The sequence below is a fragment of the Prionailurus viverrinus genome, chromosome F2 (assembly GCF_022837055.1).
Source record: "Prionailurus viverrinus isolate Anna chromosome F2, UM_Priviv_1.0, whole genome shotgun sequence".
Lineage (NCBI taxonomy): Eukaryota > Metazoa > Chordata > Mammalia > Carnivora > Felidae > Prionailurus > Prionailurus viverrinus.
The window spans coordinates 5,065,672-5,092,978 of record NC_062578.1 but is presented as its reverse complement, the minus strand read 5'-3'; the positions used below and the strand labels follow the sequence as shown (position 1 = coordinate 5,092,978).

The window sequence follows — 27,307 nt, the reverse complement described above, 5'->3', positions numbered from 1 at the left end:
GGGCGCAGACACTCTCTCCTGCAGCCATCACACAGGATGGCTGCCCTTTTCTTCCCTCCAAAGATGTTTATTAACACAGAATGCACTTCACTTGGTGTCTTTCACAGTCTTTAAGGGGGCTTATTATTTTGTGTTTTCCATCCCCCACTCTGCCTTTAGAGACACAGAGAGGGCCCTGCTGCCTCTCCTTTTTTTTTTTTTTTTTTTTTTTTTTTTGTCTTAGTGAATATTAGGGGACCACTGCTGGGCTGTCAGGTGCATTTCACAGCCAGGGCCGGGTTACTGGGGAATCTGCATCTCTGCACCCTGAACGGGTGCGTTTGCCCTGGGACCGGCTTGGGTAGGCTGACTGTCGTTCTGCAGATACGTGCACACACACACACATACGTGCGACTATACACGCACACACTGTCACTGCAGCTGGGCCACTGCCAAGAGCGAAGGGGGGACAGTAACAACTGGACTAGGACCACAGAGATCCGGTGGACTGTTCTGGACGGAGCGACACGTGGAGGCCTGTTCTTAGTCACAGGGCTCTTGACGGACAAGACTCCAGTTGACCCTCTACTGAAAACGATGAGTTCATGTGCCACATACTGCGGCCACTCACCTCTGGTCTCGTTGCCTTCTTACACAAATGTGTGCAAATACCAGGCCGGACAATGTGTTACTAGTTAAGATACACGATCATGCTAATTCTCCCATTTGCTTGTATTTCCCTTGGCACGGAATTTCCGCGTGACAGTTATGAAAGTGAACAGGAAGCCTTGAAAGCTTCAGAACTCTTCGTTACCATCTCTCTGTGGATGTATTTTGCATTTTAGCTAACATTCCACGAAATCTGAAAGTGTGCTTGAGAAACTGTGGAGGTAGAGAACAGAAACCAAATAAGCTTTGAAGATACATTGCCACGCCAGCAGAGAAATCTGATGAATGTTTCTGTTATAATGCATAGTATTATGCATATTTGGCTTCCTTCTGGCTGGCTAGGATTTGCAAATAAAGAGGTCTAGTAAGGGCGCCTGCGTGGCTCAGTGAGTTAAGCGTCTGACTCTTGATTTTGGTTCGTGTCATGATCTCATGGCCGTGGGATTGAGTACCGCATTTGGGCTCCTCACAGAGCGTGGAGCCTGCTTGGGATTCTCTCTCTCTCTCTCTCTGTCTCTCTCTCTCTGTCTCTCTCTCTCTCCCTCTGCCCCTCCCCCACTCATCCACACACACTCTCTGTATGAAAAAAAAAAAAGAAAAAATAATTTCACATTCAGCACTCTGTTATTGTTAAGTATCTATTTCAGTACCCTGGAAACAATTAGCTCTTAATATGCTGAAAATTCTCCTAGCTCACTTCTTTAAATTTAATTCTCAGACTATTAAGGTCTGTTTTGTTTTGTTTTATTTTAAGAAGATACATATTTTTCTCTTCAGTGTTTATAAAATTGATAGAGCTCACGTATTCACATATTGTACTTAGTCTATATGTGTATCTGTATCAATCGATCTATCATCTATTTGTGCAATTTTCTTAAAATAGTTTTTGCTTTTTTTGTTTGTTTGTTTTTTTGTAAATATTGGCTTTCTTTTTCCATAGAAGAAACCATGATAAAACCTATGGATGAGCACCTTCATTCAACTGCCCAAGAAAACTCCAATGGGAAGGAAGACAGATATGGCTGCTATCGAGAGCTCGTGGTCAAATCTTTAATGCACTTGGGGAAATTTGAAAACAATGTGTCTGTTCAGACCGTGAGTGAGAATTTAAATGGCAGTGGCCTCCAGTGTGTCCAAGCAGAGAGTGATGAAGCGGACGAGCACTTCGTGGTTCATTCTGATGACGGAAAAGAAAAAATCAATGATCCCCAGCTTCGGTTCTGCTCTTCAGATGACAGCGAGAGTAACTCTGAAAGTGCGGAGAACGGTTGGGACAGTGGCTCCAACCTCTCAGAAGAAACCAAACCGCACAGGGTCCCAAAGTATATCTTAGTGGATGATAGAAAAGACCTACTGGGAGCTCCTGAAATCAAAACCGAAGGTGACAAGTTTATCTCTTGTGAAAACACGTGTGACCCCGAAACGGAAAGGAGAGACCCACAGAACACTCGCGTGGAACCACTAGATGGCACAGGCCAGCCCTCGTGCGCGGGCGTGGAGGAAGATGGTAACGGGAGCCTGGCAGCCATGAGAGAAGAGTCCCTTGACCTGGAGAAAGCGAAGGGGAGCTTGAGTGTGCTGGAGCAGGCGATTGCTCTGCAGGCTGAGCGAGGTTGTGTTTTCCATAACACCTACAAGGAGTTGGACAGGTTTCTCTTGGAGCACCTGGCTGGGGAAAGGAGGCAGACCAAAGTTATTGACATGGGTGGAAGACAAATCTTGAACAGTAAACGTAAGACACATTTTTTTTTTTTCTTTTTGCATTTCTTTTAGGAATAAAATGGCTTTAACGGTTGGGAAAAAAAAATTAGTGAGATTTGATGACCACGTCCAGGTAGCTTTTGACAACTTGATGCAATTTAAAAAACCAATATATATTATAAAATAAACGATTTCTTTCTTTTTGTTTTTTTCTGCTTTGCTCTCTAGATTATTGTCAGACCAAACTGGGTCAGTTTTGCAGTGTTCTTGCACGCAAAAAAAGGACCGTTGCCCCTATTTCTTTTAATATGACTGCTTCTTAAAAATATATAGTATTCTTCATGCAGTACTTGATTGGACATGTTAGAAGTACATTAGTACTTACTGGGTTTTAAATCCTTTTATTGATCAAATCAATTCCAGAAATTTAATTTTTCTTTCCCAGCCTCTTTTTGGGGTCATCTGACTGCTTCGGAGCTTCAGGAACTGGCAAGTCAGCCAGGATGATCCTTCTTGGATGAGACTGGATGTTAATGCTGTTTTAAGCCTGTGCTTTTGCCAGGGCTCTAACTCAGGGTCCCAAATATCTGGGCCAGACATGAATGAGAGGATAGATGTGCTTGGACTTTAAAATTGTTCCTCAACTTTAGGGAAAGTGTGTCCCCTGTCCCATAAGGATATTCCTCCCCCACCCCAAGTCTTGCACCAGATGGGCCTGGTGATACTTCTCAAATGGTGGTTCTCAAGGGCCTAGAAAGCTTGTTTCAAATGGGTATTTCCCAGATCCCATCAGACCTACTGCTCCAGAACGTGCATTTTTAAGCACATTTTTCAGATGATTCTTGGGTGCCCTAAAGTCTGAGAACCATAGAATTAGGGGAGGCATATCTTAGAGAAAATCAAGCTCATGGCCCCGGGGAGCTTACAAGAAAAATGTCTTAGTTTAGATGATCTTCTTGCTGAGATTTATGCGGAAATGAATTGCATAGTTTGTCCTTTTAAGTCGATATTAGTACTCACCTGCAATCTTGTCAGTTATTGTCTTGCAGCTCAGAGCTGAGAAAATTAAAAAAGAATAAAATAATGTCATGTAGTGAGGAGCAAGGTAACAATACTATGCAAGCATCCTGCCAGCGTCGGGAGCAGGATGGACTATTAATGAGCAGCGCGTGTAGTTTGGGACAGGACCTACTAAATACTTAGCTCTGCGCGCTCCACTGGTATGCAACTTGTTGAACTTACTGTACATGTGCTTATTGTTGTTTTTTTCTTCTTATGAACTACAAAATCAGAAAAAAAAAAAGATAAAATTGACTTCAGATTCCAAAAAGTCATTATTTGTGAGATACTACATTTCGTTCATTCTAAGATATGCAGTTTTCCCATTTAACATCTCTGAAATCAGAAGGGTACGCCATAATTTAACTTTTAGTTGTTGTTCTTTTTTTCTTACTAGCACACAAAATGAGGTTGCATCTTACAATTGATGATATCTTCCAGCCCGTGACATTCAGTGTTTGGAGACACTTTAATTACTTGTGCCATAGCTTAAAATATTTGGTCATTTCTATAGAACTTAAACATTTCGTTGGTCCGTTTTCAAAAAGACAACAAGGCCAGAATCTGTGTTTGTGAACATGGGTCATGTAAGACTTAGGGAATCGCTAACAAGGGCTGGGTGACTCAACAGCGTAACCAGGCGTGCCTTGGTGCCATGGTCCTGCCTCGCGGTGTTAGAAGCCTGTGCAACAAGATCTAGACCAGACCCGTACGAAACAGAGACAAAGAGAGGTAAAGGTAAAGGTAAAGACAAAGAGAGGTAACGCACGAGAACCACAGGCTTCGTCTAGAGGGTGCCTGCAGCGTCCAAGGTAGGCATTCATTTCCCTGATCCGTGTTCCAGGCGTGGGAGCCAGTGGCTTAAGAGGCGCCTCTTTGTCTGCTGTGCAGTCCACACTCCGAGGTCAGTACTCACGCCAAGGGCCGTTCCAGCTCTCCACGAGACTGTCCTAACTTCCCATCCGCCTTGGGCGTGCAGCCCCACTTGTTAAGGGAGAGAGCGCTAGCATCTTAAAATATCGTTCCACTCCAGCCTTCAGATGAGCCAGGAATCCCAAATTAATAAAAGTTGGTCTCGTTGACTGAGCATTTAGCGAAGCTGGAGGTCGCAGCGGATAGAATTTATCGGACAGCCTCAGACTCTGGCAGAGCCATAGGAACAATCACATGAGTATATCGGGCGTGAATAAGACTGTCCCAGGCAAACGGGGACGGAAGGTCACCGGGGGATGAGGTCACCCTCATGAAGATGCATCCGGCAAAGAAGATCAAAGGAAAAGAGCCAGGCCTGAGAGTCACCTGAGAGCGGGCTCCGTCTTCTTATCATGCAAACAGGTTCTGCCCCACAGAGCGTTTCATGGCATCCGTTTCACCCAGCGGAGGAGGCTTCCAGGCAGACGCGCCTGATGGACTGTCAGCGGACCACACCTGGTCAGGTGCCAGCCCTGCCTTATCTCCCACACCCTCTCTGGCTGCCTATAGACAAGTAACGTGGCGAGGAGAGGAAACGAGAGGCGGCAGACCTTTCAATGTGGTTTAGAAATGTGGCCTCACCTGGACGGGATCCAAGGGAGGGAGGGCATCAAAACCCACTCGGCTTCTCCTTTGCTCTAATTCCCTCTCGTCAACCCTCCGCATGTCACCTGAGTCGAACCTCGAGGGTTTTTGATTCTCGGTCTACAGATACGATAGGCCTGAATCGACTCCAGAGTTGGCAGCTTTGGGGGATTTATGCACCCATAAAAACCACAGAGCAAGTCAAAACTCTTAACGTGCCTCTTGGTGTCTTGCAAAAGACAGAGAACAGTCTGGACACCCTGGCATTTAAAGCCTGTGCCTCCTTAAACGTAAACGCCCACGCGAGGCCTCCCTGTCTTCGGGCTGTTCATTTCTCACTTGCAATTTCCAGCTTTCTCTCTGCCCACCGTCTTTCCCCGGCAATGCGTGCGGAACTTGAAGGGTCCTTGGCCCCTCCCGCTTTGCTGGAAGCCTGCCCCCAAATAATTGCATTACATACAACCTGCTGTGCCCATCTGCCCAGGACCGTTAATAATCCAACAACTGGGGTGGCGTGGTATCACACAGGCACGTCTGCTCGTCGCGGCAGCCTCCCCCCCCCCCGGCCCCCCCACCGGAGATGGCTGTCGCATCCCGCGACATCACTCTGCCGTCGGTGCGGTGCTTGGGGCGGGAGCATATGGGCCCCCTCCTCCAGTGCCCGCGGCCTTCGGGCGGCAGGATCTCGCAGATTATTTGCTGTGGCTCCCAGCATCAAGTGGGTTCACTTTCTGTGACCCTCGGCGTGCCGAGAGGCTGGCGAGCCAGCCTGGGCTGTGCACTAGCCCTGTCTCTGGGGCTCCCAGGCCTGCTCTGATTCTGGTTCCTCTGTCAGCACCGGGAGTGCCCCGTGATTGGTCTTACCATTCCATTCCCGAGCTAGGGGGTGGCCTGGGCTCTAAACACATTTCTGTTTTCAGTTTACGTACCGTCGGAGTCGCGACTATGAAAATGTCTCCAGAAGGCCTCTTCTGTGTCAGTTCCAATCCCACCGCTATTCGTGCGAATCCTCGTTTATTTCACATATTTTATTTGTATTTGTACTCCTATCATGCTATATTTATTTTTATTTTACACAGCCCTTTATCTAACCCACCCTCAGCACGGCTCGATTCCCGCCCTCGCCCTCTAGGCCGCAGCCCCCTGGTGGCCTGACAGGTGGTGGCGCAAGGCATCCCTGCGGTCCCCTCTTCTACCCCGATGCTCCCGGCACTGCAGACCTCTCGAGGCCTCCTCCACTCCGTACTTCCGTTCCCCCTAGAATGTTTCCTGGCCGGCCCACCTTCCTGTTGCCTCAGGTTTCAGTTCCCGCATTCAGAGTGAATTAAGTAAAAAAAGCTTCTCCTCAGCTGCTCCGTCCTGATCCAGAGTGACAACCCGTGGGGGTTTGGGGACCTTGGGCCTCAGCGGCAGTGCTGATTGGTGGGGCGTGGCACCAGACGGCCTTCTTGACTCCTGCCTAACTCTGGTCAGAGCAGGCTCCGCCCCAGGTAGGACCTGGAACCTTAGGGCAACGTGAGGGCAGGGGCCCACAGGGCCGAGACCAGAGCAGCCCTTCTAGACATGGTGGCTTCTCAGTTTTCTAACTTTGAATCTGGCTTTTTTGAAATTCCTTGAATACGACATCGTTTGGGTTTGAATAAATCCATTCTTCTTTCTCACTTTCTTTTCTTTTCCTCCCCTGGCGGTGGGGTTCGTTTCTCATCATGAGACTCTAACTACAAGACAACTTCAGACCATCTCCGTTTGTTAACGCTCGCCTGCCCCGTGTCAGCCTTTGTTTAGGAAACCAAGAAGATTGAAAATGTTTTTCATGCTTCTGAGGTCTCAGTTGAGGGTCTGATTCAAGGCAGCGTGAGAAGAATGTTTATGATGCAAACACGGAACCAAGTGAAAATGTCACCCCACAAGGCCGCTGTGTTGAATGGGAGGGGAAAGAAGGCGTGTCGAATGAATCTCTTGATTTACTTTCTCTGTAGATTCACCGAGGCCTGAGAAGAGGGAGACCAAGTGCCCCATCCCGGGGTGCGACGGCACGGGACATGTGACGGGACTCTACCCCCACCACCGCAGCCTTTCGGGGTGCCCCCACAAAGTGCGGGTTCCCCTGGAAAGTGAGTAGTGCTTATCCCCAAAGCAAGTAGGCCTCTTCCCATATGCGCCTTGGCATCGGGGTGTTACCCTCTTTCTCCTCCAATGTGGACTTGGGGATGCAAATAGATTCCTCTCTGCCTCACGATAATTTGCAAGTAACTATATTAATAGAAAGCTTGAAGTAAGGGTGCCTGGGTGGCTCAGTCGGTTGAGCCTCAGACTCCGGCTCAGCTCATAGTCTCACGGTTCGTGGGTTTATACCTCACGTCACTCTGTGCTGACGGCTCAGAGCCTGGAGCCTGCTTTGGATTCTGTTTCTCTCTCTCTCTCTCTCTGCCCCTCCCTCACACTCTGTGTCTCCCCAAAATAACTAAACATTAAAAAATTGTCTTTAAAAGAAGAACACTTGGGGTACAGTTAGGCCAATAGAACAGGAGACAACTGACGTTGAGAAAAGAATTTGTTACCGTTCCTGAGAGAAGGGTGCGGGCCACGCCAGGCAGGGCCACGCCAGGCAGGGCCACGCAGGGAAGCGCAGGCGTCCTCCAGCGGTGTGGGGGGTGGGGGGTGGGGAAGGGGTTACCTGCGGCTTCTGTGGGAAGGGGCAGAGGAAGCAAGCTTAGGACTGGCTAGTTTGAATATTCTCAGTAGGCTCTGGGGCTTGGGGGTTGTCCATTAGTGTCTGATACCTGGCAGGGGGAGAGTGCGAGTCTGATAAAGGAGGCGGTTTCGGGTGTGGGCTCACGATTGGTTGCTTTGCCTTCGAAAGCTATTTGAGAGGGCAGCCTCTCCGGGGTGTGCGGGGCCCCAGGTGTCCAAGCATCAGAACACAGAAAGTAAAAGGCACGGTTCATACGCTGTGTGACCGCACAGCCCTTCCTCACCCGCGGGTGTGGCTGCCTTAAGCCCACGAGCGGTCTCAGCCTCGGTGCTGCATCTAAGGGTAAGGGATGCATCCCACCCAGTGTCCACCTGGCCCCCGCTCCCTGTAGAAGCTGGTGTTGGCGGCCGTGGCTCCCCAGGGCGTCCTGCAGGAGCGGAAGGCGCTGAGCAAAAGCAAACATCGGTTGGTCTCACGAGCCACAGCCTTCGCTCTGACGCTAGGAGACTGGGGAAAGAAAGGGCTGCCTCCTCAGTTTCGAAGTATCGACGTGCCACACCCTCTCCTCTCTGAACCCCTTATTGAAATCCCTCTTGGGTCATCCAAGCCACAGTGGTGGGGATGCCTCAGCGTCAGCTCTCTCCAAAGCACGCTTTTGCCCATCACCGAATCTGATCTGCTCAGCACGGGCCTACCAGATCAGCCCTTCACCCGCCTGCTTACCCGGTCGTTCACTCGGCCGTGCTGTTTCACCAGTAGCTGGATGGCGGTGGGGGTGGGCAGTGGGGGGCAATGGACAAGGAAGCAAAAAATACCTCTTAGAAAGTAAAGAAGACTGTATTTCAGGTCACACTGTGGGGAAAAGATGGAAGGAACGATTTGACAAGGAAAAGCACATACCCGTAAAAGGAAGTTTATGAGCTTCTCAGGTTGGGGAAAATAGAAGCAGAATAGTCTCGTTTGAGCCTGGTGTTACCCACAACGTGAAGTTTAGAGAAACTAAAACTCGAACAAGCTTGCTGAACTTCATCGTTGAAGTTCTTCCAGGGCTCATTGATTTCAACCCAAACACCTGTGGGAGGGAGCGTGGTGGGTTATATAACCAAGTTCGTGTGAGTGCAAAGCTGGGAAGTCAGTCTGTCAGTGGGTTGTGTATTTATGGTGTATTATTCTCTTCTTTTATGTGACATTTTGTGCTTAGTTCTTGCCATGCATGAAAATGTGCTCAAGTGCCCCACCCCGGGATGCACAGGAAGAGGGCATGTGAACAGCAACCGCAACACCCACAGGAGGTAATCGTGATGAGGCGCCAACCCTTTCCCTTACAGAGAGACGTGGCAGAACCTTTCCCCCAAGAAAAGAAGGAACTAACAATGTGTTACCAAAATCGCTGCATCGCTATCAAATATGTTGCCACTTGAAACAGAGAAGTATTCTCAGCATGTGCAGAGTGAATCAAACAAAAAAACACAATTTACTTTCCTAGAAATTTTCATGTAGCAGCCAGTTATGCACACAAAAATGTTCTATTTGAAGACTAGAGTTATGTATTCATACAGTCACACAAATAGAACGTGTTCTGTTTTGCTCTGGAATCTCACCATGGCTGTTTTTGCATTGAGGGGGGTTGCGTAGGGTTTATCTTGGACTCCAGCCAGTAAGCATTAAAAAGGTACCAAAGAGGGGCTCCCGGGTGGCTCGTTCGGTTAAGCGTCCGGCTCTTGGTTTCAGCTCAGGTCATGATCTCACGGTTCCCGAGTTCGAGTCCAGCGTCGGGCTCTGCACTGACAGCGCGGAGCCTGCTCGGGATTCTCTCTCTCCTTTTCTACCCCTCCCTGGCTGTCTCTCTCTCTCTCTCTCAAAATAAAGAAATAAACTTAAAAAATAAAAAAAGGTACCAAAAGGGCTTCAACGTACTGTGGTTCTCACTATAAACCAGGATGAAGATTCCAGATGCGTTACATTGAGATTGTCACCCACTTAAAACACATATGTGCATTTACACACAAATGTGTTGGGTATATGTAAATGCTTTTGTTGGAAATTCCCACTGTTTTATGTGTACTTTATACCATGTATCGATTATGTGGTCATGAGATACCATTTGACTCGTAAGCGTATGGCCAGAAAACTTCGTATTCTGTACTTTAAATTTGAACTGATTTAAAATTAAGTCCCTAACATTTTTCTGAAGATCTTAAGACAAACCATGGACTTTTCATGCTAGCTTCTATAGCTGGGCACATTCCAATTGGAGTGAGTGCGTTCTACTTAAAATGTTACGGAGTTTCAGAAGAATTTAGATTTTTCTCCCTTACACAGTTTTCTGATTTTAAAACTGGGTTTCTTATGCATCAGTTCCGGGATGTGATTGGGGGGCGGGGGAAATGATGACCCAATAGTTTGCAAAACGCTTTTGGGATCCGTTAGGATGGGAAGGGGGCTAATGTTAGTATGACTTCACATTTCACGTATGCCAAGTATGCTCTAAGGTTCGTGCCAAAGCAAATTATTTCATCTTTTTAACTCAGATCCTCCTTTTTTTTTTTTTAAAACAGTCTTTCTGGTTGTCCAATTGCTGCAGCTGAAAAATTGGCAATGTCCCAAGACAAAAGTCAGCTTGATTCGCCCAAAAGCGGCCAGTGTCCTGACCAGGTTCACAGGTATGACCCTCCCATGGCGTTCCTAGTAGGATGTGCGTGCCATGCTCCCACACGATGCCGCCCATGTCCCCTCGTGTGCCAGTTCCCTATGGCCTGACCTTCGTTCTCAACTACCAGGGTCTGAGAGGCTGGCCCAGTTAACCGTACTGTCACTTAAATGGGCTTAAGTGGCCAGACCCTCCAGAAGTTCACCATGAAATTGATCTGCGTGTAAAGGAAACATAATGTGGGTGAATCTAAAAGAAATAAAGTAAGGGCTCCTGGGTGACCCGGCTAAGCGTCAAACTCTTGATTTCTGCACAAGTCACGATCTCACAATTCATGCGGTCAAGCCCCGTGTCGGGCTCTGTGCCGATAGCCCGATAGCGTAGAGCCTGCTTGGGATTCTCTCTCTCTCCCTCTGTCCCTCCCCTGCTCTGGTGCATGCGCTCTCTGGCTCTCTTTCTCTCTCCAAAATAAATAAGCTTAAAAAAAGAAATATATGTTTATAACATATATTAATCAAAATTCTCTGTCACGAAGTGCAACCCATTCCCCCACTAGTTAGGTAAGCACTCCCGATGATTAACCTTTATGCCTGCAGAAAATGCCTTCATAAATCACTCATACCTACCCAAAGTACGTGATGGTGTATATTCATTCTTCTGTTCCAGCTATACATATAGTTCCTTTAAAACAAAAATTCATTCCATGAGTTGATAACTATTAATGAAACCTCTCCTGTTTGCCCCAAGTACTTCATAAGCTCTAGCAGGTTGGAAGACCTTACATATCCCTAAAAAATAAGCTATGTGTGATGGCACAATGAGAAGTTGTATGTTTATTAATATACAAATCGTATATGTAGGAAAAGTGATTTCGGGGTTAAAATAGATGACCAGATCTTCATTGTTGTTACTGAGACACTGAAGTGCAAAATAGTTATTAGGAGTATTTTCAAGATAGGACTTCCCATAATATGTGCTCTTATAGATTTAATTAAAAGAGTCAAAAATCCCATGAGTGGAGAACATATGTCAAGCAAAGATCATGAATTACCAAATAGCAATGAAAAATCTTACAACAAAGGGGCGCCTGGGTGGCTCAGTCAGTTAAGTGTCTGACTTCAGATCAGGTCATGATCTCATGGTTTGCGAGTTTGAGCCCCACATGGGGCTCTGTGCTGACAGCCCTGAGCCTGGAACCTGCTTCAGATTGTCTCTGTCTCTCTCTGTCTCTGTCTCTGTCTCTGTCTCTCTCTCTCTGACCCTCCCCTGCTCATTCTCTCCCTCTGTCTCTCTGTCTCTCTGTCTCTCTGTCTCTCTCTCTCAAAAATAAATAAATAAACATTTTGAAAAAAGACAAAAACATCTTACAACAAAGTTCTTGGGTAATGTGACCATATTCTCTTAGTTTCTCCCTAAGCAGGTTATTTATCAAATACAGAAATAGCATGATGTTTTATTTTGCTAATTTCTGAAAAAAATAAATGTTGTTTTAGGCTAGAACGCTGATATATTAGGGGTAGAAACCAAGTTACATATACAATAATTAGATCAACTAACTACTCAAATATTTTTATATAGCAGCTAAAATGTATTTTACCTAATCCGAGAAACATCATTGAAATTTTGGTGTTCGGATGAGTCAGGGAAGTTTTGGTGGAAAACGAAAGAAAAACACATATGTATTTTCGATGTTGCTAAATCCTGACAGATACACTTGTTTATGCTCTTTACCATTAGACGCATACTTGTGTTTTTCTTGGTTACACAAATATGATGCCCTTGTTTAATCTAAGTACAGTGGTTCTAAGGAAATCGTTAATTCAGATGTAACTTGGATTAAGATAATTCTATTGAAAAATGTGATAGCTGTGACAATATGGTGATTGTGATTCATACTGTAATGATGGCAGTTTAATAGATAAAATAATACCTTAAGTATTATTTACATCAACAAAAACATTCAGACAAAAGGGGGAAAAGGGTGAAAAGCCTGAGAAACTCCTAATTCAGAAGTCAAGTTTCTGGTGCCCATACTGCCCCTGCCCCCGTCAGGCTCCCATCAGTTCTGCTGAAGGAGAGCAGGGCCCAGCATGCCTTCTTCCGAACTGACTGTAATGCCATCTCGACACCAGCTACAATCGTGACTTTTCGTGAATCAGCCAATCTGATGAACAGTCCTAACAAGCAGAATGCGCACACCGTGTCAGTGCCCTAATGATAGTTACATGGCACTTTCCTCTGTGGAGCTCAAAGCGCCAACAGTCATCAGACACTTGCTCCTCATTGCATCCGCATAAGATGCGTGCAAAATTGCACATTCCTCTTTTACTCATGGGGGACTCGGACCCATGACCTGCAGCCTTTCCATAGCCACCCGGAGTCCTCAGTACCTCCTGTCTCTGGCTCCTGGCACTCTGTGCTTTATCCTGCTGTGACCATGGCTCTTTTGCACAGTGCACTGTCTCTGTGGGTACCAACAGGCATGACACATTCGGTCTGCTTTAAATTCTGATGCTAATATGCTCACCAAGAGTTTCACCATATTTCTTCTGAACTCTCCCCTTTTTCTTCAGGACGAGCTTGGTGAAACAAATTGAATTCAATTTCCGATCACAAGCCATCACCTCTCCCAGAGCCACGGTGTCAAAAGAACAAGAGAAGTTTGGGAAAGTACCATTCGATTATGCCAGTTTCGATGCCCAGGTTTTTGGCAAACGCCCTCTCGTACAAACAGGTCAAGGACGGAAAACGCCACCATTTCCTGAATGTAAGCTTCAAATCCTAATCCTTATTCCAAAACCAGCACCTTGCCTGAGTGTGTTGGGAGGGGGGGGGGGGGGGTGGTGTACTCAAATGTAGAATATTTCTCAGTGTCGCTCAGTGTTCTGATTTTGCATGAGGTTGCACTGAATGTGGTGAATAGTTAATGGACTAATTATTTTACAAACATTGTGCCATTGCTGAATCGAAATACAGTAATTTACTAAAGAAATATTTAGTTCACATTTAGGTGGGATTGGGATTAATATATTGAAACTGTAATAATCATCACAATTTTGGTTCATACTGAAATCATGGAAATTTAATACATAAAATGTTGAAAAGCTACTTCAAATGGTACTTAAATCTGCAAGAGGAATTAGTCCGAAAGTGAGAGAAGAAGTGAAAAGTCTGAGAAGCTCACGGTTCAGAAATCAAGATTTTACTAGAGAGCAATATGGTAACCGCATATTTAAGAATGACTATAGAGTCACTTAAAGTGTGTTAATACTCCAATGGCGTCACATCCATGTAGAAGATCAGAGCTCAAAGATGCTGTGATATATACAACTTGGGTGTTCTTACTAAGACATTTCTCCAAGTGTTTTAGAGTCTTTGAATATTCTAATGAAAAGGTAAGAGAGTGTTGGGAGAAACCCAGGCATGATTTCTTTGTCGTGGTAACAGTCATAAGGAAAGAAGTGAAGTGATTCCCCAGTTTGCGTTCTCCATAGACCATGGATTAGTTACAACATACACATCCATGGAATCTCTTCGATCTACCTAGTTACCTAGACTGAGTGCTCTTAGGACACATACTATGTGCTTCATTCTCTGGTGTTGGTCACTTCCTTCCAAGAACTGGCATGTTATATAAAACCTAGCAGTGATAAACAGACTTGAAAGGAATTGGCCCATCGAGAGCAAGTACATTCCACTCCAAAAGATATTTTATCTATTCTTACCCAAAATAGGCCCAGCCAACATAAACAACACTGATAATAATCCTGTTAGATCCAGGAAAACATTCGTTTGCACCTACACATACACACGCAATGTTCTCTATTATAAAAATGCAAAATATACCCACATGCATGCACATACACATAGACGTTTGATTTGGGTGAAGCTGGTTAAGGGCGTTCTATACACTTACGCAACACAGATGTTGGTGTAAAAATGCAAACCATTCAGTGACATTCCTACGTTTTTACAACCATAGGAACAACATTTGCTAATGCTTTCAATTACTTCATGAAAAATAATGATCAAATATTTAGAATAAGCAACATTTACAGCAAAATAAATAAGTACTTCTATGTTATCCCACTTAAATCTTGGGTGTTTCTCCCATGACCTTGAGTGATGTTTACAAACACCCAGAGTGAAGGGAAGTATGGTTAATTTTCTCTCTCAGTAATGCCTTGGTGCCACAGCAGAAACATAAAACAGAAACTCAGCCTTGATAACTAAATTGCCTTTCTGCTCACCCTGAGAACATTTTCTCTGTCCTTTACTTATCGTGCTGTACCTAAATATGCAAAATGCCAGCTCATTAAAGACACTGCCGTGTATGTAGTCCCATGTAGTTGGACGTGAGGAACAACTTCTGCTGCTTTACGCACAAAACAAACCTGAATGTCAGATAATAAAAATGCAATTCGATGTCTAAATATAAACGGTTACTATGAAAACAAATGTCGAAAGGGTACACTTTTTTCTCTACAGGAATCACTGGTCCTCACACATACACGGTTCACAGATGTACGAGTCTTAAGCTCCCGTAGTCTCTGATGGGTTTTGCTCATGTGGTTTTTAATCTACAATTTTTGCCACAAATGCTTCCAGTGCACCTGCCCCATCACGTGAGTTACAGAGTTTTTACCATCAGACGTGTAAAGACAAGAAATATCAAGAGAATAGACCTTCTTCCCCAGCAATCACAACGTTTGGTCTGGGAGACTTCTGCGAAAACCGATCTGAATCCCCTTTGTTTAATGTACCAGTGGACAATGGATCGTGTTTTTTTAAAATCTGTTCTTGACGTATTTCAGTGCAAGAAGTTGTATCTTTAAAACAAATCTATTTAATGACGAAAACCACGTCCGTGCAATTGCTAATCAAATCTCTCTTCAACAGCAAAGCATTTTTCAAATCCAGGGAAATTTCCTAATCGACTGCCTAGTGCGGGCGCCCACACACAGAGCCCTTGTTGTGCCAGCTCTTACGGCTACGGTCAATGTAGTGAGGACACCCACATAGCAGCAACTGCTGCCATCCTGAACCTCTCCACCCGCTGCAGGGAAACTGCAGACATCCTCTCCAACAAACCACAGAGTCTGCATGCCAAGGTAGGCCAGTCCAAGAGCCCGGAGGGTGGGCCAGCGACTGAACCGTGAGAATAAACTGCCTTTCGTGTTCCTAACCACATTCACTGCCACGCCGCTCCCCCACCCCTGAAGCACATCCCTTCCCCGTCCTAGGAAGAGGGCCTGAGCGTAGTGGCTTCGGGGAGGGGTGAAAGAGTGTTGTTCTTGAAGGTGGTACCCCGGAGTCTGGGGAGACGTGCATTGCAGAGATTTGTAGATTTCAGACCTGGCTTTGTGTTGGGGACTTTGTAGATTTCAGACGGACCTTTGTGTTGGGCGCACAGGAGAGAGGCTTGCCGTTAAAACCAGTGTGAACAGTGGAAGCTTTCCGCTGTCAAAGATGGTAGGGAATGTCGGGGTACACAGGGACTGGTGAAACAGTTGCAAAACTGACCCGTGCGATTTGGTGATGGTCCGCATTACTACTGTGTGATGGAAGGTAGTCTCAGTTGCTATGGTATTCTCAAAGGACACATAGTAAAACCTGGATACACTAAGTTAACATGAGATGGTTTGGGAGGTGGGGGGCACTTGAGAACTCGGGGCGTTCAAATCCAAAATCAAATTCTGCGAACTTTCTGAAGATGCCACATTTCTGAAGCCCATGAGATTAACCACGTCTCTCCACTAATCTCTCCTCTCTAACAACGAGAAGTAGACATCCATGTTTAGGATACCTTGATGGCAACAAAAAACAAAGATGTCCCAGTTCTTGCCTTTTGAAGAGGAGGGGTTTCTCACGCTCCAGGGTAGCCAGCGAGCCTCAGAGCCCCAGAGGGACTAGAAGAGCTTCTCCGCAGGCCGTCAGCTGGAGCCTGTAACTCCTATCTACGCAAAGGGCTCAGTTAAAAGAAATGCTTTTCCTCCTTAGATGGCTGAAGCCAGCTGAAGCAAAGTGCCCAGGCTTATCTAGAGAAGAGACTTTTTACCCTTGCTTTAAGTGGGAGATCTCCTGGGTTAAACTCTAACCCCGAAAGTCAGGCGATTAGCGTGGATGGCTCTCTTTTTCCCTGTAAGCTCAACCCCATCCCTGGTGTGGTCAGCTGCTCACCTAAGCCTGCCAGGCCTTCAGGAGAGCAGGGAACGTGGTGCCATCGAGCATTTGACAGAAGAATCAGAATTAGCTTCTGGACAAATCTGAGCCAAGTAAACCCCAGGAAGAGTTGGTGGCCAAAAACCACTCAAAAACAATTTTTAAACAAATGAGGTTCTTAAACAAAGAAAAACGCATCCTCTGAAAACGGTAAAGAAAATACCGAGCTATCCGAATTCAAAAGGATTCAGGTCAGAAATTACTTATACAAACGAATTATTATTTAGGGTGCTCTCAGGGCTACTTTAGTTAATTTTTATTCATTTTTTGAAACCTGAGTAAATTTCTCCTTTTGCAAAGGGATGTTCTAACACGCAGCTAGTTGGAGAAAGCCTGAAATATCTATCGTCTTAGGCTTTATAGTATTTGTTGTTAAGGCTGTCCTTTGAGAATAATGATTAATGCTACCTAAATTACTTGAGCAAAGGGATGCAGAATGAAGGCTTTCCATCCGCGTGTGTAGATATTTTTTTGTTGTTTTTTGGAATTCTGCCTTTAACCTTTATATTCTCCACGTTCTGTTAGTTGCTGGGGCCAGATAAGGAATCAAACAAAGATGACCGAAATCTGAGAGGTTTTTTTTTTTTTTTTTTTTTTCTTATTGCTATACGTGTTTTGTTCTTTTCTTGAATACTTTCTGGTCAGAAGCGTGACTGTTAAATTGGCGCATTCCAAAAATCCAAATAAGTGGCTTCTGCGTCTGTTCTTACACCCCTGTCGGGAGCACTGTGTGTGCCAGGGTTATTCTGCCGAGCGGATGCCCCCGCCCGGGCTGACAGGACGCACTGTGTGTCCCAGCCCCCAGACAGCCAAGCCAGTCTTACCCGCAGAAGCCAAACCACTGATGTACGATGAGGAAGAGGAGACACAGAGAGCAACAAGCGACTTTCAGGCGGACTTTATTCCACTCGCAGTTCAAAAAGCCGTTTTCCTACAGCGGTGGCGAAAACAGGATAAATAGGTCCCCCCTACGGCGTCACTACGGGCGAATCCCTCTTCCAGGCACACGTTCGCACACGACTGCAACGTCTTGCAGAGCTCTCTCCTAGCTGGACCCTGTGCTCCAGATATAAAAGAGGACCTCATAAATCCCTGAAGCCACAGCAACAACCACAAAAATAATGATCGTAGCAAAACAATGAGAAAAGGCCAAAGCGATTAACCCCGCCAAGTGGCCTCTGGTCCAAGAGTGCCCAGCGTAAGCTAGGTCTACTCAGTGTTACACTTTGCTCCGTGCCCTTTACCTAATCTAGGATTCACTATATATGAACAGTCCTCCCCTCCATGTCGAATGCTAGCCGGATTCTCTATCCACTGTGATTTGATTCCCGTGCTTATTTCTGCTAACCCAAACCCGCAGATCTCTTGAGCTCCTTGTTTGGTTGGAAGGATGTAGAGATATACAGATGTGCCCTCTTCTACTCTTACAGCCGAGCAGAGGAGCGTTTTTTGATGTACTAGAGAGATACTCTGGCAGCTGGACTCTTAGCCGTACCCACGAAACGGTCTATGAGGGTTCGACTGGCCAGCTGCGTGTTAAATCCTGCCACAGACCCTGCCTTCAGGGAGCTTATGGGCAAGGCAGAAAGAAAGAGTTGTCCCAGGTGGGGAGCTAGGTTTCCAGAGATGACATTTCTAGTGTTAAGGGGAGGCAAGAGTGGCTTTTATGAGAACTTGGCTGAGGGCAGACCGCTCACTTCCTTGATGGAATGGGCTTCTCTGACGTTGCCTGAAGAGCCCAGTCGAAGAACAAATTAGAGACCACGCTGTCACGTGTGGAGGCCACCTTTTTTAAATCAAGCCAAAGGACACTAACCTTGAAATTGCCTTCCTGCCCACTTGTTGGGGGCACATACAGGTTTTCTTTGTGCCACGTGTAAGCTCACGACTGCCTCCGAGTTCGGTGGCAGGTTCGTGGTTTCGTGCGAAATCCGTGCTCTCGTAGAAAACAAAGGGAGCAGAGACCGTTCAGAGAGTCAACGCAACTGTGAGTTCCTGCAGAGTCTAGAAGCAGTGAAGGGACAATGCGGATACTCTACGTCGTTCTTCTGAAGCCGCGCGGCCCCAGGCCGCGGTCTACCCGACGCCGAGACGCTTCCCTCAGGGACCCTCTCCCCCCACCGCGTTGAGAAAAATCAGTGCTAACATTGCCCATCACTGCCCCACTGAGTCCATTATAACTTGAAAGCAGAGGTTAGGAGGAATTGTGTATTTGTTAAAAGACAATCCGGCACGTCCCCAGCACATGTACACCACCCACATCACCTGTATGTTGTTTTAAATATCTCTCTAAGGCATCAAGTCAGAAGAAGTAGTCAGTGGTACCCATAGTGGTATCGTATCGTTGGTATAATGTCCTTGGTATCGTTGGTATATCGTTGGTATAATGTCCTTCGTCTTTTTTTTTTTTTTAATTTTTTTCCAACGTTTATTTATTTTTGGGACAGAGAGAGACAGAGCATGAACGGGGGAGGGGCAGAGAGAGAGGGAGATACAGAATCGGAAACAGGCTCCAGGCTCCGAGCCGTCAGCCCAGAGCCTGACGCGGGGCTCGAACTCACGGACCTCGAGATCGTGACCTGGCTGAAGTCGGACGCTTAACCGGCTACGCCACCCAGGCGCCCCTCCTTCGTCTTAATAATAGGAGTTTGTAAAACGGGCATGGGCCACAACCTCAAACACTCCCTCTTTGGTCCCACGGCCGTCGCTGCCGTTAGGAGCCCCGCATATTAGCAGAAAGGGGCAGCAGGCGCAGAGCAAGCCCGGGTTGGCTGAGTTGTCCGAGCGCTTTCCTCTGGCCCCTGAGCGCACGGGCCAGTGCTTGTTGGAGACCCTCCCCGCGGCCTTCCTTCCTCCCGCCCTCAGCAGCAGAGGTAGGAACACGCACGCGGTCTATCTTTATCCCGATCGCTTCTGCTTGCCAAGCATTCTGTTGTTTGTTTTGGTGTTTTCCCCACCTGTTTAGACGAAGTGGCATATGCACAGTATGCCTTAAAAGAAAACAGAAAACTGACACTCGGTTGAAACGCTTAAAGTTCAAAATCTGTTTGGTGCTTGAATAAGGCCGAGAAACAACATGATAGCACTTCACCATTCTTGCTGCCCGGTATCAGAAATCGCCTGATGGCTCTTGGGATGCTTAGAATCCAAAAGCAGCCTTTTTCAGTAACTTGAGTATCGTGTCAGATTGTATCACGTATTTTCAGTGAAATGTTTCAAGACACGTGGGTCACAGATCACAAGGAACCAACTGATATGTGTGATCACATTTAATAATTCTCTCCTTGCCCCTGAGTGCAGTAGCAGTGGGATGTCTCTTTCGGCATCGAAAACCCAATCAAATTGTTATTATTATTAGCTGTCATTTATTGAACACCTACTATGTGCCAGGCACTGTAAATAAGCACTTTGCCTATGTTAATTCTTTTTTTTTTCATTTTTTAATAAACATTAATAAACATTCATTTAATGTTTATTTAATTTAATAAAATTTAATAAACATTCATTTTTGAGAGACAGACAGAACGTGAGCAGGGAGAGAGAGCGGGCAGAGAGGAGCGGGCAGAGAGAGAGCGGGCAGAGAGAAGCGGGCAGAGAGAGAGCAGGCAGAGAGAGAGGGAGACACAAACTCTGAAGCAGGTCCCAGGCTTTGAGCTGTCAGCGCAGAGCCCCACGCGGGGCTCGAACTCACGAACCATGAGATCATGACCTGAGGTGAAGTCGGGCGCTTGACCGACTGAGCCACCCAGGTGCCCCACCTATGTTAATTCTTTTTAATCCTTCTAGAAACTCTGTAAAGAAGATATCATCCCACTTAGCAGATGAAGAAATAGTAGCATGGAGACATTAAATAATTTTCTCTTATTAATTGGAACTAAAATTTTAATACATACCTGTCCAATTTCTTACGCTCTTGAAGTTCTTATCATTATCTTATCATTATCATTATCATTATCTTATTATGTGTTATGTAGACTGCTGTCCAACTTAAGAATCTTCACTGACTTTGGTTCCGAGTCTCAGACAATGACCTTCGGGAAATGGTTAGAAATTTTATTTTAATTTCATACCTTATGTCAAACACTGATTTCTCCCCTGAATTCCGTCATTCTATTTATATTGAGCACACTTCGTAAGCTAATACTCTGAACTTAATAGTTTTGATGCTCAGGTACTATATAGTAATATATACTATATATATATATATATATTTTTTATTATTAATACCCTACCTGCTTTGACAACATCAGATAGCTTTCAATACAGAAAAGATCCTCTCCAAACAAAGCATCTGGCAGCAAAAGTGGAAGAACATGAGCCAGAAGGTGAAAGTCGGGGGCTAATCTCGGCAGCAGCCTAAGCGGAGGGACGCTTAATGTCGGCACTCCTGTTAGCCAAGTCAAAAAGGGAAAGACGGCCTATCCTGTGTTCATGGAAACCTTGTCGAATAAGGAAAACAAGGCTGTCCTGTTACATCTGTGTTTTGAGAGTTAATAATTTTCACAGTCAGAACATTTAAGATAAAGTTCTCTTTTTGCTTTTACTTCATCGCCATCTTTGAATGTATACTTTTTCATTATTAAAACAATATGACACTGCCATTTGCCTGGATAATATTGGAGGCTTGCTTTAAGACTACCTTCTAAATCCAAGCACAGTAATTTCTGTGTTTTCCCTTTTGTTCTTCAGAAAACGAATGTCTACCCTTTCCCCTGGTTGTAAGCATAATAGGGATTCGGGGTTGTTTCCTGCTTTCCGTGATAGACATCTTTTCCTGATTGCAACAGAAGCCTCATCAATATCATTTTACTGGTTGCATAATGTGCCATTAAATAGATGTAGCATAATTTCATTAATCATTTCGCTCTTGGTGGACATCCGAATCACCTCTTATTCTATAATACCAATAAGGATTTTAACGAATAATTATTTCAACTTTCAGTTGAATAATAACTTATATTTATTAAATTACCTTTCCTGACAATCTCCTCTATGCATAACACACCCTTCTGGAAGGCAGGAACAGTATTTTTCCAATCTTCTTTTCCCAAATATGGATTCTCAATAATGTAATTAATAAACACATCCTGCGTGGCACCTGTACCTCAAAAGTGGCTGAAAGTGATGGTCCTTGGTGTCGCTCCTAAGTTGGAGAGTGCATGGATAGTATTAGACCGACGTCTACCCTCAAAAAAACCTTTAAATTTAAGTTGATATGATTAAAATAAGGGTCTGGAATGGCACTTTGAGAAATCAGAATAGGAGAAGGTGGCGGTGGGGGTCCACATCGCGGCCTCTCCCACCACCCCCTCCTTTTTGCGCTTCCTTTTGGAGGTTCAGGCACAGACAGAAGTGGTGTCTATTGATACGGCTGTGAATAAAAATCCATGCAGTAAACGTGTGATCCACCCATCTATGGGCAGAAAGGGACCCTTCTCTGGTACTGTGTGTAATTGTTGAATGCATCTGTGCGCTCACTTAAAGCCCATCTGTACCCTGCTACCCAAACGTGCTTTCTCCCTGTCAAGTCAGGTGCTCAGAGCAGCCGGCTGGGGCGCGGGATGTACAAGAGTGCCTCTTTTAAACATTAGGAGTGATTTTTCCCCCCAATCAGCTCATTATTACTCAAGATGTAGAATCATAGCAACTCTGAGAATCTCTAATTTTTTATTTACTGTTTGGATTTTCTTCCGTAAAAACTAAAATATATATATCAGTGTTGTCTTGGAATAGTTGATATTTTTTTTCAGGGAGATCGAATCTGCACTATTTATGGGTTTTGCACTATAAAACTCTGCAGCCCAGTCACATGGCTTCTTTTTCCTAAGCCATCTGTCACAGAGGTCTGGAATTTTATGTGAATGTTGGTTGTGCAGTCTTAACCCAAGTTTTTTATTTTTTTAATGAAAAATGTCAGCAACTACAATATTTAGCATTTTACTTCACATTGGCCATTAAACTTGATTACTATAGCTCTGTTTCATTGCTATAGTTACATATCAGCTATGATGCCAAGAATTATTTCGATGGGCTCACGGCAGAATACATTGTTAGATCCCGGAGAAAGCACGTGGCACGGATATGGTTAATATCTTGGATTTTTGTAACTAAGGTTTATTAATGCTGGTATAAAAACGTATTTGATATTATACAGATGGCATAAGATGTTGTGGTTACTAAGTTATTATCCCGGATAAGCTGCACTGTCAAATTCAGGGCTTAAAACTATCACAGGAGATTAAACTATTTACTAAAAAGGACAGAAAGATATAGCCAAAGCATCTTAGCACAAACATATTAGAAGTATATTTACCTCCCGCAAATTTAATAAAGCAGATCTACCTCATGGGCTGAGAGGTTGAAAATAGGAACTTTGCAGGTGAAACAAGCGAACAGAAGAGGGGTTTTATTTTCTGATCAGGTGCAAGCAGTGAGCCTTTGGAGGCGGCTACCTTGGCCCACCCTTCAGTGGCAACTGTTGGGGGGCGGGGGGGGCAGAGTGTAAATGGGGAGTTAAAATAAATCCCCCGGGAAGTAACTGGCTACCATATGTGTTAGGGATCTTGCTCACGTATTCAAAGAGACCTCCTGCTTTGCCAGCCAAAAGGAAAAAAAAAAAAAAAGCGGAGACATTGTCCAAGATTTAATTGTGAATTGGTAGATGATAGTGAAAATACCCGAGAGGTATTTATCTGGCCCAGTTAGGAAAGAGCCCAGCACGCTGTCCCGCGTTCTGAGTTACTGGATGGCGGTGACCACAGTTGACGAGAGCACAGAGGCCGTCCTTAGGAATGCATCATTTGGACGATCCGGAGCACCTGAGCAGTTGTTGGGCCTTGAACCTTAAAAAACAACAACAACGGAAACATAGCCAGAGGTATCCCAAGGAGAAAGGCTGTGAGGTATCGTGAGTTTTAGTTTCATACTAAGTATCTGGAAAATAATCATCTTTGTTGTGCAGTTTCACTGTATAATTTACTCCCAAGCAGTCCCGATGACAACTGCTACCTACCGCCCCCCCTTCCCCCCAGTCAACAACGGTTTGCCCTATCTGGCCTCCCACCCCCGCCCCCACAACGTAACAAAGTTTTTCTGGTTTAAGTCACCCAGGGTAAAAGGTCACGACGTTCCTATGCATCTAATATTTCAATAAAAATTCTCTTGCAGCTGGTTATTTTTGCATTTATTTGTGTTAGGTTAATACTGTGATGGGGGGGCGAGCTGGGAAGGAATGCTGTGCCTTTTTATAAACTCAAGTGTTAATGCCATAAATGATGAATTGAGAGTGATAATTCTGCAAGCCAGGAAAGGAGATTTAAAGCTAAACTTCAAAAAAATACATAAAACAGGGTTAGCCAATACATTTAGCGTTTGGAACATCTTATTTATATTAGGCTCTACTTTGTTTAAACCCAGAAACACGAAGCTCGCTAATGGCACTGCTCTTAAAAGTCTGCCTAAGAATTGAACATTAACCAAAGCAAATCAGAAAGCTAGATTTTAAATCAGATATACTTACATAAAAGCTTGCATTTAAAATGATCCCTTAAAAGCCCCACATGGCTAGCTGTAACTGCAAACTGCTTAAATGTTTTTCTGTTTCCTATTGTATACCAGGGAGCCGAGATAGAAGTGGATGAAAATGGCACATTGGACTTAAGCCTGAAAAAAAATCGAATCCTGGACAAAGCTGCACCCCTAACTTCCTCTAACACTTCTATTCCAACTCCTTCCTCTTCCCCATTCAAAACAAGCAGCATTTTGGTCAATGCAGCCTTCTATCAGGCTCTCTGCGATCAAGAGGGCTGGGACACTCCTATCAACTATAGCAAAACTCATGGGAAGACAGAGGAGGAGAAAGAGGTATTGTTTCAATATGTCAATCACTAAGTTTAAGACACAGCATGATTGGACAGTATTCTTAGCTTTTTTTTCCTCCTGAATTGTTTTTCGTATTCCTGTGTAGACAATACATAATTCTGTACCTTGTTTCAGACTTTGGTAAAGTGGTGATCTTAAAATTTCATCAGAAATTGAGAAATGTATCCAACTTTTCCTGTCACTTACCTAAAATGACGTCGCCATAGTACATCGTATCCCCATTTGGGCCGCAATTGTGCGCACTGAATGAGAGATTATATTATTCATCCCTTCAGAATACAGAGGCCTGTAAGGTGCCACATATAACCCGGCACTGAAATGCCAACGTACTCGTTCTTTCTGAACCAGAGGGTAGAAGATGAAGTCAAATCAGGGATAAGTAAGAATCAGGGATAAGTGTCAGATTCATTCCCTTGGTTTCATGCAGGAACTATTAGGATATCTACATATAGAGCCATTGGCCGGGGTATGTGGATCATGAACGTTGGGCGTCTAGATTGTATCAATCCCAAAGTCAAGGAGATGCATCTGTGTATTTGGTTCCCTTTGGAGTGGTTTCACCCTTGAAAGCCAGATGTTGTCACTGTGCAGGATTCATCAAGCCTTCATCTCCGTAGTTTGAGCCACCTGGCTTAGTCTGATTAGTCCTGACTTAGAGTCATTCAAAAGAATTCATGGCCAGAAACCTCCACTGTTTAGACTATATCATTACAAATGGGACCCTGTTACAGGAGTGGTTCATTTTGCTTTGCTGTCAGGAAACTTGTTGATACTTGCTGGTTGATACGTTCAAAGAACTAAAATAGCTACTGTCTTTGGAAGTGTCCATCACCTTTTTGAGCTTTTTGAAGTTCAGAAAGTTTTGGGGGAAATACTAATTTGATTTTTAACATCTGAGAGCTTAAGTTGACGTAAAGAAGCATAAATGTGACATAGTGATCACAAGATTGGGTTGTTTCTGCAATTCTCCTTCCTTCCTTCCTTCTTCCCTCCCTTCTTCCTTCTTTTGTTCTTCCTCCCTCCTTCCTTCTTTCTTTTCTTCCTTTATCCCTTCCTTCCCCCCTCCCTTCTTCCTTTTTTCTTTCCTTCCTTCTTTCTTCCCTCCCTTCCTTCTTCCTTCTTTCTTTCCTTCATTTATTCCTTCCTTCCTTCCTTCCTTCCTTCCTTCCTTCCTCTCTCCCTTCTTCCTTCCTCCCTCCCTTCTTCCTTCCTCCCTCCCTTCTTCCTTTTTTCTTTCCTTCTTTCCTCCCTTCCTTCCTTCTTTCTTTCCTTCCTTCCTTCATCCCTTCCTTTCCTCTTCCCTCCCTTCTTCCTTCTTTCTTTCCTTTCAAGATTGTTGATTCAGTCCCCCTCTGTAGTAGCCAGCTGTAGAGAATGGGCCTACCCTCCCAAACCGCTCAATCACCAGCTAGTCCAAGAGCTGAGAAGACCACGGCTCATCCCACTCTACACCACCAAAAGGAAGCCGAATCCTAGTCAGAAGATCTATTGTTGAGGGTTTGGTAAAAAGTCTTATGTCACATGAAGTATGGTATTTATAAAGTAAGCATAACTGTGTCGTATTCTTGGATGGATCCCATGAGGACAACACCCACCTTGTTTGGGAGTATCTCCATGTCATGTGCAGGGTGGGATGTAGACTTTCTGTCCCCACCCTTGTGACTGTGCTATAAATGGACCATGGTCAACAGTCACCAGAAATCTTCCCTCTGGTGTCAGACATACTGATTCAGTCTTGAGTAGTAATGAAGAAAATTTGTGTCAAGTGGGTTCTTGTTTTCCTTTAAGGTCTCTTGTATTGTTTGATCTTGGTTATAATTTTTGGCATCAGCAACAATGTCAACATTGCATTCACATTCTGAGACACACTTCCCATTTGGGGGTCTAGTAAGTGCCTGAGGAACCCTCCTTGGCTGTACATCTTATCAGCCAGAAAATGAGGTCTCATAATAAATATTTTATCTTTATTTCCAATCTCATTTATCTATGTAATTCCAAAAAAAAATCTGGATTCACCCTGGAGATTCAACTAGAGTATGTTCTTATCTAATGCTTGTATATCTGTGACAGTGTTTTGTTTCCCAGCAAAATTGTGGAGAAAATGGATTTGTTTAGATTAGATTTCTGCTCTTTTCAGAAAGGCTAACTTACTTCAGGTCTGACAGTAGAGACTTTTACTGCTACTGTTTACAACCTAAGCATTCTGAAATCTGGAATCCAGAAGCTGTGTGGAAATTCAGTGTCACTAAGAATAACAAAAGAGAACGTTGAAGATGCTAAGTGAGTTCTCGGGTCAAAGTGCTTGCCCTAGGTTTGAGTTGACAATATTTTTTAAGCTTAATATTTATTGTCACAGTTATTTGACCATGAGCAATTCATTGCTTAGGGAAACTATACCTGATGGGGACACACACACACACACACACACACACACACACACAAAAGTGTTTCTAAAGCACTGTGACTCCCTAAGACAATTTCTCAGCCCTCGTTCTTTGTGCCTCCTTCTGCGCCAAGGTAATCTACAAATAGACAATGTTTTTCTCCCTGTTCTGAATCTTGTAAATGAAAACTGTGATACTTGATAGTTACTATTTTGAAAAAATAGATTGTATTCATTGTCCTCGTTGCGAAAGTAACAGAGGGACACTGTAAGGATAAAGATAAGGGATCTTTAGACACAGTGTCTCATCATCCTAACAATCCTGAAAAGCAGGATTATGGTCAGAGTTTTTGGAGGAGAAAATTGAGACTCGAGGAGGTAAAGTTGTTGGTCCTTGGTCATACAGAAATTAAGAAATGGGCCTGGGATTTCCTAAAATGAAGAAAGAGGAGAAGGGTGAAAATAAAGAGAAGGAAAAGATTAAAAAGCACATCAAGTAATGGTGACAGCC

The 27,307-nt window shown here is 44.6% G+C and overlaps 1 protein-coding gene across 1 annotated transcript in view; it reads left to right on the top strand.

The window, feature by feature from the left end:
* ST18 (ST18 C2H2C-type zinc finger transcription factor) overlaps positions 1-27,307 on the top strand; it is a 254,450-nt gene that overhangs the window by 194,176 nt on the left and 32,967 nt on the right. The window contains exons 7-13 of the mRNA XM_047842283.1: positions 1,589-2,380; positions 6,945-7,079; positions 8,862-8,952; positions 10,219-10,323; positions 12,884-13,077; positions 15,210-15,421; positions 24,150-24,395. Coding sequence (XP_047698239.1) covers positions 1,589-2,380; positions 6,945-7,079; positions 8,862-8,952; positions 10,219-10,323; positions 12,884-13,077; positions 15,210-15,421; positions 24,150-24,395 — 1,775 coding nt within the window. The remainder of the gene's footprint in view (positions 1-1,588; positions 2,381-6,944; positions 7,080-8,861; positions 8,953-10,218; positions 10,324-12,883; positions 13,078-15,209; positions 15,422-24,149; positions 24,396-27,307) is intronic.